General features: G+C 41.7%; 1 protein-coding gene across 1 annotated transcript; it reads right to left on the bottom strand.

Annotated features, from left to right (window-relative positions):
• Positions 1-5,929: 5,929 nt before the first annotated feature.
• On the bottom strand, positions 5,930-17,677 carry tgfb5 (transforming growth factor, beta 5). The gene is made up of 7 exons (XM_080900491.1): positions 15,592-17,677; positions 13,055-13,218; positions 12,777-12,909; positions 12,575-12,685; positions 10,828-11,008; positions 10,229-10,382; positions 5,930-7,695 (listed from the first exon to the last, which is right to left on the bottom strand). The coding sequence occupies exons 1-7, from the start codon at positions 15,950-15,952 to the stop codon at positions 7,537-7,539; spliced, it is 1,263 nt and encodes a 420-aa protein (XP_080756617.1). The 5' UTR covers positions 15,953-17,677; the 3' UTR covers positions 5,930-7,536.
• Between the last annotated feature and the right edge of the window lie 1,685 nt (positions 17,678-19,362).

Raw genomic sequence — 19,362 nt, 5'->3', positions numbered from 1 at the left:
ATGATACGCAGCACATGGCTCTAGGCAGAATCACCACCCAGGCTACAGCAGTGAGGACACAGCCTCTGTACATATGTCAGGCAGGTGATCTATGGGCGTGCCGTAAAGTAGAAGTGCAGAAAAAAAAAAGATCCATATTTTTATTCTTGGAATCTGTTAGAAGAGCTTCATATAATTCACAGATTAAAATTATCTTATCGATTTTAAACTGTGCTTTGGTGCAGAACCCTCAGTTCATCCACCGTCTGAAACAAATCAGTTTTAGTTCATCTTCCTTTAAGACGACTTTCTTCTGATTGACCGCAGCTCACAAACAAAAGGTTTGAATATCGGGTGGGTGGGGCTTCCGTGTTCACACCACGAGCTGTGTGCCTGAGATGCTCTCAATGATGTCATACAAAACAGAGAGCAGAAGAAAACTGAGAATGAGGTTTTACAGAGTTAGTTCTACAGTAAATACACTGACCTCATTATTTTAAACTTTGGTCATGATCAATATGAGCGTCCAATTTAATTTACGAAGGACTGTGTTTTTTAAACACTGCATTACATATGGACTGCGCTCTCATTCGCTTACATAATATATGTTAATTTCTTGTCTGTAAATCTCTAAAGGTTCATTATATTATATTCAGCACATGTTGCAGACAGAATAAGACGGGCACACAGTTGGCGCACTGTGCAGCAGCAGATGTGAAATGACCTGACCTGAAAGTCCTGAATGAACTCAGCTTTGGGTGAATGTGGGATAAATTGCCTCTTCCTGCTTACTCAGAAGCAGGAACTACTACACGAGGCTATCATGGCATTTTGCCCTCCACCAGTGCCAAAATAAGTAACGGACAGAGTCTACACTCAAATTCAGGCTCCTACATATTCTGTCACTTGTTGACAGAAAGCTGGAAGTAGATGGCTCATAGTGGTGCGCTGACTATGAGCCATCAGCAGTAATGTCATTATGAGTCCTGAGTGAGGACGGATGCTTTTTTAAATTATTTATTACTTTTTCTTTTTGTACAATAAAATGAAGGTGGACAGCAAGGATATTATTGGGCTTTATGCTAAATATGTACATAACTAAACATTAATTATGCACAGCATTGTGCAAAAGCCTTGAACTATCCCTTTTTTCTTTATATTTTGCTTCCAAGGGCCTGACCATTTTCAGAGAATAATTGTTTTTTAAGGTACTTGGTGTTTTTCTGACAGGCTGCTATTAACATACTTTCTTCCCATGCCTCCAGCTGAGTTTATTAGAAATGCCAAAGATAACACAATTCGACAGGCGTAAGATGGGATTGTTACACCAGCAAGGTGATTCCAAAATATATCTCAGCAGTTTATCTTTGAGGAAAGAAAAAAGATTTTTCTATCTACAGCCGATAAACGGTATCTGAACGCCATATTCTTAAGAAACAAAAACAAACAAAAAAACTGGCACAGGACAAGCAAGGTGTAGCTGGACCTTCAGTTGATCCATCTACTGGTCACTGAAGCCTCATCAGAAATGGTATCAGTGGAAGGATGGGCATCACATCTTCAAACATCTTTTTAAAAAACAAAACCCACAGGAAAGATAACATATTTTTTTTAAAGATCAACTTTTGCATATAAATACTTGAAAAATAAATTTCAACTACATTTAAAAAAAAAAAACAACACACAGCTAAAAGCCTGTAAAAGGCTGTATTTTCGTATGTGATTTAACCCTGTTTTTAAAAATTAGTCTTAGCCTAAGCCTAGTTTTAGACTAAATACTTTTTAATTGTAAGTCTTTGTATTAGTTGAGGATTTGTTTTAATCCAAGGGTGATAAAGTGTTGTGAAAGCTGTAGATTTAGTGATTACTTACAAGGGGAAAAAATAGCTACTAAATCTTTTCTTCTGTTTTATAAAATGTGGCCCACTTCACAAAAAACTCCTGTTGTAATAAATATGACTCCCACAGTCAACACCAGACAGACTGAAAGTCGAACTGAGCCACCCTGCTGTGCAGTTATTGAAAGAAAGCACAGAAACGACGCCCTCGTCTGTTAAAAACCAGAACAGCCAGGCCTCTGTGGGTTTGGCCTTACAGCTGTTTTGTCCCAGCAGGGCCTCAAGTACAGCTCTGCTCTCCAAGTTTGACTGCTCGACGAATATGGCTTCAATAACGCCGAGGCCACAGATCGGTATCTTCTGTTTACTCCTGTGTCTCGTTGCCGCTCTGCTGCTTGTATAACTCTATATTTTGTGTTTATGGTGCCCTGTTGCCCCGAGAGCTGCGTTTTAATTTAACTGGCAGGAATAAATAGGAATGACTTCAATCTAAAGTCTCGTCCAGACCTGTCATGTGAGCTCAGACCATAAGGTGCTTGTGTGAATGAATTACTTTTTTAACAGGCTCTCTTACTTTTTGGTCAGCACGCGGAGGGTGAGCGAGCGTTTCCAGAGGCAGAACCATTAATCATGGCATATTTTGCTGCACGGAGGCAAAAATAGCAGAATATATGAATGTAGGGGTGTGCTGCACTCACACTCTTTTTCTATAGGTCAAAGGCAGGGTGTGTGTGTGTGCGTGTGTGTCTGTGGGTGTGTGTGGGCAGGGGTCGACATCCACAACAGACGTCCTTCTCAAGGACAGAGGGACTCAATGTGAAACGGAGCAAGGCGCTCTACCGTGGGATAAGTACAGGTTGGATTTAGCAAGGGGTAGTTAAGTGGAAAAGACTAACAGATGCTGGGGCTAGTTTACTCAGGGGGGAGGGAGGCTCACCACAGCTCGAGGACTGACACCCCAACACACACACACACACACACACACACACACACACACACACACACACACACACACACACACACACACACACACACACAGCGAAGCTGTTTCTCACTGCTGCTCAGAAAAACAATTTTATTGTAATCCTCTAGAACAGTTTGTATCTCTTTAAGCTACTTTCACAGCTGGGATTTAAACCACACTGCATTAAAGGACATTAAAGGATCAGTTCACCAAAAACAGCTCCGTGCAGCAGCATCCAGCCATGCAGGCAGTTTTGGGTTTTAGATGCTTGCTTTTGAGAAACTGGATGAATCAAGGGCCTTTGACTGTGCGATAATTCATTTCTTACACTATATATCTATATTTATAAAGTGTAAATAAAAAAGCCAACTTCAGTTGGTTATTTTTTTTAATCTGATTAAACAGACTTCCAGCCTCTAGACAAATAAACAGCCTACTGAGCCAGAGAGTTGTGTGGGAGTAATGACACAAATTATAAATATAGCCTATATGTAGGCTAATAAACACATGGATGAATACACAGATTAAAGGAAAAAGCATTAGTGCTGTCAATGCTATTAATGCCTAACATTTAAACACATACAAAAAAAAAAACAGACTTTTTAATTTATTTTTGCTCAAAAATATATTCTAATAAATTCTAATAAGAATGATTTCATTTTATTTTTCTTTATACTGTGAAGAGAGCAAATTAGCAAATCATTACAAGGACTGCTGCTGGGGAATTAATTATTAGGAAACTTCACCATTTTTTTATGTTTTTTTTTTTCATTGTGGCATTGAGCCTCTTACTTTTAACCCTATAACACCAAGTATGTCATATTTGATGAGATTTAGTAAGTTTTTCAGATGTCTGTATCATCAGTGTTATTCCCCCCTGAATAGAAACAAATTAAATAGCACAATAAATCTTTAATTACACAAAAAGTAGCAAATATTATACAAATGATATATATGTAAGTTAATATTTAATTTTTAATCAGACAGTTAAAAAATTAGAATTTTCTGGCAATTATTTCACAGGTCAGGCTTTAGAGGGTTATCGCTCACCACCCAAATGTCATGAAGATGCCACCTGACGACCTCCTCTGTACTCTTAATGATGCGTACAAATATACCTCACTATATATCAATAAAGATGAGGTTTGGCGACTATTAGAACAGGCTCTGGGTTTTCACTAACTTTTGATGCACACCTAGTCATTTTGTTCTGGAAACGGCCTGAAATATGACAGAAACCGTTCTGTTCAGGAACAAGAAACAAGGGTTAGCCCGGGTGTTTTAGGGGAATTTAAAGTAGATTTCACGTTATACAAAACGGTCACATTCATACTCTTGATGTGTGATACCATTGATTTCCTTTCCAAACCGATACCAAGTAAAATTCATTGTGGCATCGACGATACTGATCTGATACTTTGTACAAAAAGTTAAAGTTAAAAAGTTAATTATAACTTCAAAATATTTACAGGACATCAGAATACTTGTTCTTATTGTTTAATTATAAAGAGTTATCATATAGAAATAAAAAACCTGACGTTGTGTGTTAATTGATGCTGTTTAAACACATAGATCTTGACATTAAACATGTATATACTTGCCTGGACATTTCAACAAAAACATTCAACATTCACACTTCCCCTCATTCACAGTAGTCCTGTGCCACATCACAAATTTTGGTATCAGTCCAATACCAAATAAATACAGGGCCAGAATTGCAGATATCAGTACCAATAATTTTAAGTTATTCAGGCAGTTTATTGGGGGAGAGTAGTGTGCCATGACTTATGAGATGAATTCTCAATTTGCAAATTCTGAACACATTTTAATCAGTGCTATATCACTGTGATTGTTACTTTCCACAATAATTAGTTAACACAACACACCAGCTTTTCATGTGTTTTGAAACTGGGTTTTTGGAGACCTGGGATGTAAAATAACTAACACAGTTCAGTGGGCTACATACTAAACTTGAAAGAAGCAAAGTATTGTTACAGTCATGCTAGTATCGTTTCAATACCAGAACCAGTGTTGGTATCGTTACTATCGATATTTGGATCGATCCACCCACCTCTAATTCTTACAGTTCACTCAAAAGACTCTGAAAACAGCTCACTTTGCTGTTTTAAGAAAATTTAAGGGGACCTGTTATGCTTATACTCCTTATATCTCCTTATTATTTGTCATTTACACGGTTAAAGTGCTGGATGCTCACATCCAGAGTTTAAAACAGTGAGGTCAGAGTAGACTATATGAATAAAAATAGTGGGTCACACCTCTTAATCTTTGAGTTTACGTGTACAAAATCCAGCACATAGATACGCAGTCTGCCTTTATTAACATTCAGGGGAAAATGGGTCGCTCTAAAGAGGTCACTGAATTCCAGCGTGGTGCTGTAATTGGATGCCACCTCTAAAACGAGTCAAGTTTGTGAAATTTCTTCCCTCCAGCATTTTCCATGATCAACCGTAAGCGGTGTTACTGCAAACTGGAAACGTTTCGAAACCACAGCAGTTCAGCTATGAAGTTACAGACCACGCAAAGATCCAGACCGGGGTCAGCAAATGCTGAACCACCAACGTTTTGCTGACTCAATAACTGCAGAGCTCCAAACCTCCTCTGACATTATCACTGGCACAAAAAAATTGTGCACCGGAAGTTTCTTGGCATTGATTTCCACGGCCGAGCAGCTCGTGTAGGTGTAATGTGTCGGTGGCTCAGTGCTTCTGTCCATATATCTATGTGCAAGTAATCCCTGTGCGCTAAAAGCCCAGCTTCACACTGCACTAAAAACCAAGTTCCAGACATTTTTTTTCTCATTTTGACTCTGCGTGATGTCACTGTGATAGAAGGGACAGTTCACTGCTGTAGGCACAGAAGCCCCACCCCTTTCCTGTTTAAACCCTCTATTCATGAGGGACAGCCAATCAGAAGACAGCTGTCTTAAAACAGCTTGTTTCATGCAAAATAAAGTTAGACCCAGTGTCAAATAAATATGGATTATTGTTAACTGAGACTTATGCAAAGCTACTCTAGTAAAAGTGTAAAGCTGGGAATGAGCACAATGTGTAAACTTTGAAGTAAATAAATGGATTCGTTGAATAAAGCGTCGAAGAAAAAGCACTTAAGCCAACCTGGGGAGAGAAGTTTCATTTAATCCACCTGAAGTGAAACATTCAGATATCTATAAGCTGTCGTGTATACTTTTTTTCTTTCTTTTGTTTTTTACAACAGCACATCCTCAAAGTGTTGACCAGAATATTGTTTGAAGTATCCAGTTACACGATTTTATTGCAGGCGATATTTCCTGTGGCGTAACACCAGTGAGAGTATAAAAACCACTGGCCCGCTTAATACTTCTATAACTGATGTTGTTGTCACAGCCTCATACCTACTGGGACTGGACTGCTTCCTATTCAGCTAAAACTTTACTGTCAAGCAGGTTTTCAAAACACATGCATGCATACATTTAAGAAAAGTCACAGAGAGAAGATCTGCTGCAGATGGAGCTTTTTTGTTGTTGTTTTCAGACACAATCACAATAAAATTCACAATAAAACCTCAGGAATGACTTCTGTGCTATCACGCATGACCTCACTAGCTACATTCACACACAAACAGTGCAGACGTGCACACACACACGCGCCCAGTCGCTGTCTGTCTCGCTCTCACACACAAACCACCGGCATACCAGAGAGTCTATATTTAAAATGAGCCCTGGGGATGTTTTGTTTTTTTTATTTTATTTTATTTTCAGCTTTTAGACATTCTATCAAAAGTGGTCAACGTGAATACTCGGCAGTAGAGAGAGAGTGAGAGACTCTGAGCGATGATAAACATAGGTATGACAAAATACAACCTCAGCAATGAGTCAACAGCTTTTTACATAAAGATAATGAAGGCACATTCAGCAGAGGAGCATGAGAGTGCGATTATGAAATGTTTGAGCCAGACCCGAATAGTTACAAATTTGCTAAGGCTGCAAAATACCACCTTCCAAACTTGCAGCTTTTCCAAATACAGCCCTATCATCCCACGTCTCATTTTCAAAGCCTCTCTTTTCTCCCTCTCTCCTCCCACCACAAATCCCAGAACTTTGAGCACCAGAGAGAGAGGGAGAGAGAGAGAGCGCAACAGCGGAGATGAGGGGAGCGTTTAAATCTGGCGTTCCGTGAGTGGTCGGGTCGGTGTCTGGAAATCTTTCACATCCTGTTTACGGCAGGCAGATTTCAGCCCGGGACCGCAGAGAGCTGGCGGGTGCCTCTGCCTGGACACAGCTCCTCTCTCTCTTTTCTATCTGTTCCCGGCCTCCTTCGCCTAAAGATCTCAGTCAGCCTGCAAACCTTTCCACACCGCCTCCCTCTCATCAACACCTTCAAACCTAAAGCAAACACGTCAGCTTTGCCCCCGCTGCCCGCGGCCGCAGGAGAACGACAGAGGGGGAATCAAACTCCTGATAAAAAGAATCCTTTTCATGCAGCAGGCGCACAGCAACCCCCATTTCATTTTAATATCAAAGTACGGGTTTAATAGAGCTGAGTTGCCGTATTTACAGTGTTCCAGTCAAACAGAAAGTTCCAGAGCGTGAAGAGCAGAAGTTTGGAAGCAAAATCCTGATACTGGAGTCATGTAGCATTAAAAAAATAACATCTCATGAGTCTGAGGTGCGAAGCTTAATGAACAGAGGATCAGTGTGTCCCCCCCTGAGAGAAGCAGTTTGTAGCTTTGGTCCTGAAATCAGTCCGTCTGCCTCCCTCAGCGGCACTTGCAGGATTTCACAACCATGTTGGAGAGCTGCTCAACACGCGGTGTGCGGCCTATGAAGTACATGATAGTGAGGGGCTCCAGGTCCTGAGGAACGCAGCAGGGTGTGGCGGAGGCCTCGGGGTTCAGCTTGTTGTAGAGGGGCAGAATCTGACCCGGGAACAGAAATGAGCAGATGTTAGAGCGATTTATCCAAAGTTTAGTGCTGCGAGTGATGAATGAACATGCTGAAAAGTGTGAAGTTCAGCCCAAGTTTAAGCAGGGCTGAAAAATGAAGCCAATGTGGTAAGTGCCAGAAACGGCAGTCCATCTAATGGCCACAAACGAGCCAATCCCCACAGACTCTCAAGCTGTTTAGGTCTCTTTAAATAATTTACCTTTTTTAACATCTGCGTGGACATGATTTTTTTTTTCATAACTGACCTGTTTCATTGTATTAAGGATTGCAGTTCCAGGTCTGAGTGACCAGTTAGTGCCTACTTAGCCTTACCTCTGCTAACTTGTTGGTGCCTTTTGGAGCATTTTTAATGCAAATAACTGACAAATAATATGAGTCTAATAAGAGTAATAAGTTTGTGCTCCAGTTTTAGGGAGTAAAATTCTACAACACTATTATTTTTTTTAGCGCCAATTAGCATCTCTCTAGTATCTGTGTCTGAGTGCACCCATACAGTCTTTGAATGCACTTAAATGATGTTTGCTGGCATAAGCGACTAACACTCGGGTTAAAGATTGTGGTGGCCATCATGCTAAACCCAAAGCTTCAAATGTCCCAGTGGCTACCTCTATCTTTTAAATGCAGTCTGTCGTCATTTTGCATGATTATTTTGGTACTTTTTAAAAATGTGTTGGCAAATCTGAAATGTTAGTTTGACATTTTGGGAAATTTGCTTATTTAGAGTTAGATGAGAGGTTCAATGGCACTCCTAATATCAGCATCTGGTTAGTTTAGCTAAACATAACAAAAGGTTGACTGATTCTGTTTACTGGTAAAAATGATATAAACAGCACGTATAAAACTAAATCAAGATAATTCAAAACTTCCTGTTTTATTCCAGTTTAAAAATAACTTTTAATGGTTGTTTTCCAGAGTCTCTACATTTCCCTCACTTATCCAACTTTTCAAGTTTAATTCCTACCAGGTCCGTTTTTTAGCTTTAAATCTTCATATTCAGACGTTAAAATGTAGCTTTCTGTGCATTTTATGTGGGGGAGCTCTAAGTAAATCTATAGCAATCAAATCAATTTTGACTTCTTTAAGTACATCCTGTCAGTTTCTCCAAAATACATGCACAGCAAAAGCAGCCAAACTGCCTTAAACTAAAGCCACATTTTGACAGCAGCAAAATGTGTAATTGCTGCAAACTTAAGTTAAAATAAATGTGAAATTCTACACATCTATATTAAAGTGAAGTACAAGAAAGGTGAGAGTCAGTGAGGCTACAGGCCAAGCCCTTCGCTGAGTGAGACGGGCCAGCTGGGTTGCATAAACCTATGTGCTCTTTAACAGGCTTCTGTGAGGTGTCAGCCCATTTATGATGCTGGGGTTAACCAGTGGTGTTTAGCTGCCGCAAACAGCGCGCTCAGGGCTCACTTACGGGAAAATGTCGCCTGCATTTCAGACTTTCTGTACGTTAACGTCAAGCCGAGCGTTGATTGGAGTTCGGTCCAAACCAGAGTGTTTTAGCAGACGGGCTGAGGAGGAGCTGCTCAGATTTTTCTGACAATCACAGATGTTTTCTGTTTATATAATTTGGCCGTGTCTCAGCAGCGAGAAGTCTGTCACTGTTTCCATTCAAAATATTCAGCACTAAAGGTCATGAATCTCCAAATTGGAAAGAAATATATGTTGAAAAAAAGAACACATTTGTCCTACTGGAGAAGGTAATCCAAGTTATTAGTCTGAACTAGGATCTCATGAGATATGGGAAGCTGCTAATATCGAGGTATCCACACATGGACTCGGCTAATTAGTAACAAGCCCAAAAACTGCCTATACCAATTCTGTTCTATTAAGGGCACAGATTAAGTTTAATTCCAGCTACTATGCACTAGTGTAGCTTTGCATGATTCCCACTTCAAAATAATCCTTATTTACCTCATGCTGGGCCTCGGTGCAGCCGCTCCCAGCTGTTTTTGCTGTTCTCCCTTTAAGCCAGTGGTTCTCAAACTTTTCCTGGCATGCGCCTCTTTAACTTCACTCCACACACCCACATTGTTTTTCATTAATCATTAACAATAAATAAAAATGCGAGTTGAAAATAACAATCCCACCTGCAGTGGCTCTGTGCCCCCGGGTGTGGCCTGTCCCACAGTTTGAGAACCACCACTTTAACCCAGCTTTCTTCTGATTGGCTGTCCCTTGCAAACAGAAGCTTTAAACTGCAGGTGGGTGGGGCTTCTGTGCTTACATCCATAGCTGTATATTAGGAGTATCCCCTATATTTTGGTTCACAGAGATTACCTGCACATATACTGATCTTATTATCCAATTATTATTCATAATTTAATGGACATAAAGACATTTTTTCTTAGCAAAAGCAAAACATGTCAAATGTCAGCTGTTAACTAACCACAATTATTGATTATTAAAAGTCTTTATGGCAAAATTTATAAGAAAGAACAACAAAGATTAAACAGATTTGGTTAGTAGCCAGGTGACCTTTTGACCCCTGAGGCTCACCATGTTGTAGTGGTTGTTGGCGCTCCAGAGGTAAGGACAGTTGCCAGCACAGAAGTTGGCTTTGTAACCTTTTGGCTCGTGGATCCACTTCCAGTTGAGGTCACGCCTGAAGTCGATGTAGAGCGAGCGCAGGCAGCAGCCCTGGTCCGAGCCACTGAGACACACACACACACACACACACACACACACACACACACACACACACACACACACACACACACACACACACACACACAATATGTAGTTCAGCTCCCACCCTTCTCTTCAGTGTCATGGGAAAATTACCACAGGTCACCATCGAAGAACCAACCATCACATGGTAATAACTATGCAGGGCTGCCAGAGTTTTCCCCTGCAGCGTGAGGTAGTCTAAATAAAACGCTGCATGCCCGCTGGCCTGCAGTCTAAACACAGGGTCAGCGCTGTTAGTTTTGCCGTGCAATTGTCTGCAAAGTGGGTCACGAGGAAAAAAACAAAATGAAACCGAGTGCTCCCCACAACTAGATTTCAGAATTACAAAACTACAAATCTTGGAGGAGTGTCAGCGCTGTCAGTCAGTCGCACTAAACCACCACACGAGCGGCTGGTCGGCGGCCTACCGGGAGCAGGTTGAGGTGTCGATGGCGGCCGCCCTCTTCTTGCGGTTCTTCCTGGCCGGGTTATCCACTCTGTCGCTGGGCAGCAGGGTGAGGATGAGGTGCGGCGTCTTGGTGCTGAAGTCTGCCTGTCCTTTCACCTGACCAGGCTTCCTCATCTGACGGAGCCGCTCATCATCCACGCCTACAGAAGGAGGAATTTTTTTTTTTTTTTTTAGGATGAAAAACTAAAACTTTCTGTCTTCCACCAGAGTCTGTGGGCGGACGTCGCTTTGTTTCAAAGCTAATGTGATTTAATTCCTATGGTTTGTGCAATACTCTAAGCATGGGAAATGCTTTCATTTTGCAGCAGCGACTGCTGCCCCTCCCAAAACTCCACGCTGTCTTTCTGCCAGGCCGAGGCATTTAGTTCACACTTTTTTTAAGCATATTTTTTCAATCCTAATATATTTAAATTCCAAGTAAATGCACTGTTAAAAATGCAGAAGATTGTGTGCATGATGTTTTTAAAGTTAGTCAGCCAGCCCCGGTGTGAGTGCCAGAAAAAGTGTTTTTTCATACGCAGCAATAACTACTGAATCTGTCCGTGAAAGGCGCCGTCACCTCTTTGATTCTTACCCTCTAAAGACTCTGTTTTTCTAAGAAGGCAGCAGAAGTAATGTTCTTGTGCACATTTTGAATGTCATTGAACAAATATGACAGAAGTAATATGTAAACCAGATGTTTCCTACAGCAGAAACGATGGTCTGACTCTTTGTCTGACTTCATGGATCGTTTTTTTTGCTTCACTCTTTCTGAGCTACAGGAGCCAGAGCGCTCAAAACAAGCCCCTGCTTGTCTTACATCAGTATCGCAAGTTGAATTTCTTTTCCCCCACGTGTGCAAAAACCTGACTTGGCTCAGTTGAGAGTAAGTCCTGAGGAAAGCGCCATAATTTGGGGGCCTAAATGAAGCAACACAGACAGTCTGGTATTCAGTAGTATCACTGTGTGGAGTAACAGTTTTTCCATTATTCCTGTAAGATAGTGTGTGAGTGATTCATAAATCATTTTTGTTATTTATGTTCACTTTTTTGTGACCTGCTGGATTTTTTTTTAATCTTGTTTTTTTTGCTGCGCTCATAAATCTTCAACTCTTCCAAATCTGTGAACTTTGCATTTCGCAACTCAAAAGACTGCCAAGACACAACTGAAGTTTCTTAAGTCTTGCTGGCACGCTGGCTGTCTTGCTTAGTTGTTCTTGCGAAAAACAATCTCACGTAGCTGCAGTACAACTAACGATGAATCCCAAACAGCCATCTAAAAACAAGCATCTGCGCAAAGAGGCTGATTGTGCTGATTTTAAGGACATAATCAGTAACAAAATGAAGCAAACAAATGAAACAAGGCATTTTGGCTCTTCTCCTCCTCCTGATTCGCTGCCCCTCAGAAACAGTTGAACAGGGGTGGGTGGGACTTCTGTGTGGCTCAGAGGACCATATCAGGGACAGCATGTCTCATTGACGTCACTCAGAGGCATAAGTAGCAAAACTGAAACATTTAAATTAGACTGAAGCCTAAAATGTAGTCTCACATGGACTACGTCTGCATCTACCTTTTTAACAATTTATATGACAGAATAAGGAGCATCATCATCATCACTGGGTCCCATCACTGGGTCAGTTCCTGGACTAGAGTGCTTTTAGCGGCATCTGCAGTGCACATAAATGCATGATTATAAAGTCTTTCTATCATAAAAGACTGCAACAGACCAGCAAACAGGGCCTCCAGCTCCTCGCTCTTGTTGGGAACGATGTTGTTGGTGGATGGGACGAAGGTGCAGCAGGGACAGTGGACGCCCAGCTTCAGGCCAAGATTATTCTCTATGGGAGGGAAGAAGGGAAAGAGAAGTGCAAACACTGATGTATGGATCGCAGTGCAAGCTGGTAACGACTCGCTGGTGCTGAAGCTCACCTGGCTCTGACACCCAGTCCTTTACAGTCTCTGTGACCTCCGTAGAGATCCAGGCTCCTTTTGCTTTTGGCTGAACAGTGCGCGAGTCGATGTAACGCTGAGTGGATGTGCTGTCTTCATCCGGCTTTAGCAGCTGAGACAACAAACACACAGAAGGAGCTAGATCCCCATCTCATCGATACATAAGAGATGTTTCTGTGTTGGGTTGAATTATAAATAACAATCTTCTGACTTTAAGATCAAATCAGACTGTCGCTCACTGAGAATAATGGATATACCTGATAGAGCTCCACTCTCTGCTCCGAGGCCCGAGCCTGTGGGTTGGGGGCTCTGAAGATCCTGAACTCAGCCTTGACCAGAGTGCTGTTAGTCAGGTCGACTCCGCTGACGTCAAAGTGGACGACTCTGTAGTGGGGGCTGGGTGCTGTTGGCTGCACCGCATCTTGAGGGAGCAAAACAAAGCACTGTGGATGACTAATGCTCCAACAACATCTCGTGCCTTCACACAATGCTGTATTTATACTATGGGTTAAAACTGCACTGTGGGACTGATTGTCTCGGACGTAATTATAGGTTTTGGTAAAGAGGCTAAATGTGTCGGGCTTATGTTTAATATATGGCTGATTGTTGTGCTCATGGGTTTCCTGTGTGAAACATCCCCAAACACCTAGACAGTTATACAATTATGCACCATGTAATATCAGCAGCACCATTAATCTTCAAATCTTCCAAATAAGATCCATCAACACACCGAGTTTTCTTTCCACAGCTGGTGGATCGACTCCATGAAAGTGCTCTGATGGGGCAGGAAAGCAGAGTGCATTACTGAGGGGCACATCTGGGGTAGTTTTTAGAAGATGGGATGTGCAGTAGTACAGTGTCTCACAGCAGTAGCTACGATTTAAAACAGCCAGAAACTTTTTACTGACTACTACTACTAACGCTTCTCCTTTTAGGTCCCCCTACTAAGCATGTGGTTTACAGCAGACTACAGAGTAGTTATTCTGTTGTATTTATCAAGAAATATAAATGCAGGTGTGAATGCCAATAAACTGTTAAACAGACACATTTTTTAAAAGAAACTATCATAATTACACAAAATGTCTTAAATGTACTTTACAAATGTGTTGATCCACCCCTCATTTCTCTATATGTACTTCCAAGGAGCCAGACTTTATGTATTTTTTTTTTTACAGTGGTCTTTTCTGGAGGTCTTTTTTTGGACACTTTTTTTTCTCATCTCCAGTCCTTGTGCCTGACTGTTTTCAGAGAAATGTTTTTTTAAATATGTTGAGCCATTTAACACTGGCCTATGAATCATTCTAGTGTAAAAAAGGAACTTTAGTCAGGGGATGAACCAGTGCTGTGTCTACACATAACAGAGGACTTAGCGAATGGTATCTTAAATAGTATCTTTAGGCACTTTGTTACTACCAACCTGACACAAAAATACATCGTTTAAATTTATAAAACATAACACAGTTTAACAGGCATAAAATAGCATTTTCGCAACAACAAGATGCTTTTCCAAAGAGCTATTAGTTGGCCTATCTCAGCAAGCTGTGCAGCGTGTCCTTGAAAAACTGAGGAAATTGGACAAGTGGAAGACAAAAGACAGCAGGTCTACAATCTGTCTGCAGGACAGGAAAAAATCCAGCCTGACGTAGGACCTGAGAAACGGACCTGGACCTTCGGTTGATCCATCTGCTGTTCACTGTAGACTGATTAGAAATAGTCTCAGTGGAAGGGTGGCTGTCAGGAAGTGATTTAAAGGAAGGGAAACATGGAAAAAAGGCTGAGTTGTACAAAATTATGAAAGAACTGGACTGAAATTCAGTGGCAACAGGTCTCATGGAGTGATGGATCCAGATCAGACCTCAGCATAATTGAAGCAGCGTGGGATCATCCCAACAGACAACGGAGCAAAAGACAGCCAACATCCAAACACGATCTTCGAATGTCTTTCAAGGAGCCCTGAGAAGCTTACCTGAAGACTGCTTAAATAAATAAAAAGAAAGCTTGACAAAAAGAGTTAAGAATAAAGTAGTCATACCAAATATTGATTTTCAAGCACATTAGAATAAATACTTTTTTTCCCCAAGTACGGTAAAATATAAGGAACTGAAGGGTGGCTCAGGACTTTTGCACAGCACTATGGGTTACAGTAGTTGCCAAAATATATATATTAATTAAAAATGTCACACTTGCTGCTTTCAGCTCTTTTTGTGTTAGAATTTATTACAAATATTTATATAAACTGATAATAAATGGTGCACAGAGAACCTGCTATATACGTAGTTAAAGTTGATAAAAGCAGGTAGTTTATAAAGCTTAGTTAGGAGACTGAACTATTAAACCAAACAGGTTAATCAAAGACAGACTCACAAAATCAGATACAATATTCAAGAACTACTAATCCATCAGCAGTCAGAAAATCGTTTTGTTTTTTAACTTAGATAATTATCAGTCACTGCTGCTATGATATGGGTGGAGGGACTGTTCAGTCTGTTCAGGATGCAGGACCTGAGGAGGTTCAAATAAATCTCTCATGAGGGGAAAACATGCACCTGATTTGCTATTTAAGAGTTTAAAAAAAAGAAAATAAAACATGGCAACATTGTTACTTTTTCGCTGTAATTCACTGAGATTCAATTACATAATTAATGCTCAACAACAGCGAATAGAGGCCTCTGTGTTTGTTTTACCCGGATGGGATTGGATATTCAGACGTTTCAAACTAGTACATACTTTCATTCTTCTAAAGTGACCACTGGGGACCCCGGGCCACACATTGAGAACCCCTGTCAGGACTCACTTGTGTCGGTGCGGGGGGGCAGCATGTCGATCCTCTGCACCTCTTTGGCGTAGTAGTCCTCCTCGCTGCTTTCGCGCTCGCACGCGGACTCGGCCTGGCGCGCGCGCTCCTTCAGCAGCTCCCGCGTGCTGTTGTACAGCAGCAAGACCTCCGGGGGCACCGAGCTCGGTGGTGGCACGTCGTCGTCGTCATCTGGAGGGCTGCGGATGCGGAGCTTGCTGAGGATCTGACCGCGCACCGCCTCGATGCGTCGAGACTTCTGCGCGTCCAGGTTGATGGACTGGCAGGTGTTGAAGCCCTCCACCAGGAATACACCGGAGAACCGGAGCAGCAGCACCAGCGCGAGACGGGGAAGCCACATTGTCCGGGGAGGTGCGAGGACGGAGATAATTCAGCGCAGTGGGCTCTGACCAACAAGCTGCGTCTCCAAGCCAAGCGCGCAGAAACGTGTGCGTAAAATGATTTAAACTGCGAGACTGAGGGTGAAAACCGAGCCTTTCTAACTTAGATCAATAAACTATTTTGAAAAATCCAGCTCTAATGTGTTAATTTGGTCAAAACCGCGTCATGTAAAAAAGGAAAACCGCATCTGCTGATTTCACACTTCTGATTTTGTAGTTTTATAACATTTTCATAGATGCGCCAAGCACCAAACACACAAGGACGCATTATTTATTCTTTAAAATCTACATTTAACTTACTGCATCTAAGAATAAACGGCTGTTTTAATTTAAAAATAAAAATATAAAACTGCAACAAAACACTGTAAAAATGTAAAAATGAAGTGATTGGAAATTTCTCGTGACTCTTCAGGTCCAGTCTGGTGCGCTCGGAGAGCTCTGGTGTCCCTTGCCGCCGTGCGCGCTCTCTCTTCGTGTATAAGTGGCGTTTTTTAACGAAAGTCTGTCCGGAAAGTTAAAACGTTATCTCCGTTTTCCGCCGTCCATCCTCGGATACGCGAACAGCTTTCAGGAGAACAGAGTCGTCACAAGAGCTCAGCCCATGTCGCAAATCCTTCAAACAACAACCTGAGCGGAGCAGTTTACCGAAAGCAACAGAGCTCCCGTGCCTTCACCCCCGAAACACCCATGTGTGGAGCAAAAGACTGTCCCATATCCGCTTCCAGAGAATCTAGCTACAACTTGGAAAACCTAGTGAGGTCCTCCCATTCCCCGTTATAGGTAAACAGTGAGCGGGCTGTACTGAAACGTAGAAAAAAATGTGATTTATGTTGGAAAAAACACGGTGGGCCTGTTAAACCCCTCATATAAACATCTAAACACGGAAAAAGTCAGACGACGTAAAAATACATGACGCAGAAAACATAAGAAAGAAGTCCTTGTGCTGTGAGTTAAAAAAAAAAAGAGAGGAAACTTTACAGTGACCTGCAGATCCCAAATTAAATGAGCTCCAGCCTGGTGAACGCTGGGCTGAAAGCTCTGCTGAAGACACACAGACCTGCTGCAGGATGTTACTCCATTATTCTGCAGATCCTCTGTGAGAAACTCTGAGACTGAGACAGAGAGAGAAGGAGGCTGGAAGGGAGGGAGGGATGGTGGTGGTGGTGATGGTGGGGCGGGATGCCACCAGAGTGAATGCAGTGTATTATTATGTAGGTAAAAACCATCTTCCTCCCTCCAGAGGAGGCACACACACATAGCTGCACATTTTGCAATTATTTTCTCCACAAAAATTCACCACCCTCTCCCCGCAACTAAACCGCTCCAGAGGAGTAGCTCGGCATTTGAGGAACTAAATCTTTACATTACCTTTGCTTAATATGTGTAAAATAGCCAAATTATACATGTTTATAGTGTACACCTGCCACTTTGTTAGATACACGGTGTTAGTACCATGCTAGACCACCTTTTGTCTGCAGAGCTGCCTTAATTCTTCGGGGCAAAGATTCAACAAGGTGCCGGAAACCTTATTCAGAGATTTTGGTCCATGTTGACGTGACAGCATCACACAGTTGCTGTTGATTTGTCAGTTGCACATCCATAATATGAATCCTGTTCCAGGACATCCCAAAAGTGCTGTGTTGGATTGAGATCTGGTGACCGGGGAGGGAATTTGAGTACAGAGAAGTCGTCAAGAAAACAGTTTGTGATCCTTCTGGAAGCAGCCATCAGAAGATGGGTTGTAAACAGATGGACATGGTCAGAAACAATACTCAGGTATGCTGTAATGTCTACATAACATTCAAAGTGCCCAAAGTGTGTCAATAGAATACCCTCAACATTATTACACCAGCAGCAGCAGCCTAAACTGTTGATACACAGCAGGATGGATCCATGCTTTCACATCGTCTCCAACAAAGTCTGACCCTTTCATCCAAAGGTTGCAGCAGAAATGAGACCTATCAGAGCAAACGTTTTTCTCCATCTTCCATTGTCCAATTTTTTTGAACTCATTTTATTCATAGTTTAATTTTTCTGTTTATAGACGCTCCCTTGCATACCTGGGTTGTAATGAGTAGTTATTTGGGTTTTTGTTGCCTTTCTGTCAGCTCGAAGGAGTATGGCTATATTCTTCTGACATCAACAAGGTGTTCTCACCCACAGAACTACTGCTCATTGGATATTTTCTCTTTTTAAGATCATTCTGTGTAAACTCTGGAGGTGGTTGTTTGTTTGGAGAAAATCCCAGCAGATCCAAAGTTTCTGAAATACTCAGACCAGCCCTAAAACCAAGCCATGTTCAAAGCCACTTAAATCACCTTTCTTCCTCATTCTTTCATATTAAATGAATTGTATTTCTGTGATTCACTAAATAACTATTTGCATTAACAAACAGCTGAACAGGTGTACCTAAAGACGTGAGTGCATGCAAGGAGCTAAATGTCAGTATTACATCTGTGACTCCCACAGAGTGAAACATCACTGGGCTCTGACGCCTTCAATCAATTATTCCTAAAAACCTGTGAAAATGCAGTAAAGTCAAGAAGCCCTGCGTACAGCAGTATCAAAAATACTAAAAGGGAAATGCAAAGTTTAGATTAGAAAAGCGGTGATCAACCACTTCAGTACTCTCAAGCTACGTCTCTAGAAACCCACAGATCCCGACAATCACTAATCCAACAATAAAAACTGTAAATTTAAGAGTTTCAGCGCTCCTGTTGATGGCCATTTGTCACCTGCCAGTAGAGCCAGATGAGAGTGGTATCGATTTCTGCTAAAAGGCCCATTTCCCAAAATGTGAAACCTCTTTTAAATATTTATGCAACATGAAAATGCTGATTTCAAAATGCAGCTTTAGGCTAGGTGTGATTTCAGGCTTTGACTTGTTCATGCAGACTTTAGAGGCTTACTCCGAATTTTATTAAATCACTCCAAAGGCAGTCGATCCCCCGCTTTAAAAAAAATCTTTATCTCTTTAAGCTTTCAATCTAGCGCCTTACATTTCTCTCTGTTCCTCTTCGGTCTTATTGTTAATTACAGCTCCTAACTCAGAGAGGACTATTAATCTGTCAGGGGTGGCTTTTATTGCTGCTCTGCTGCCATCCCATTATACCGTTATTATAGTTGCGGGTGGAGGCCTGTAATTGCTGTAAGTAGAAGGGAAAGGTAGGAGAGACTCAGGCTGCCTTTAGGCTTCTGGTCAGGGCAACCTCCCCCTTCGTCGTCTGTCCTGGCAGTGTTTCTAAAAATGATAACAGCGCCTTCGAACAAACAGGCTCCTGCTCTAACTTGACTGCTTGCCGCTTCACATCAGAAAGAAGACGATGAAAGACGCCCAATTAGTCAACACGGCGCTCAAATCCTCCTGTCA

This window comes from Rhamphochromis sp. 'chilingali' (assembly GCF_963969265.1).
Source record: "Rhamphochromis sp. 'chilingali' genome assembly, chromosome: 13".
In the NCBI taxonomy this organism is placed as follows: Eukaryota; Metazoa; Chordata; class Actinopteri; order Cichliformes; family Cichlidae; genus Rhamphochromis; species Rhamphochromis sp. 'chilingali'.
This window is presented reverse-complemented; position numbering and strand designations above follow the sequence as displayed.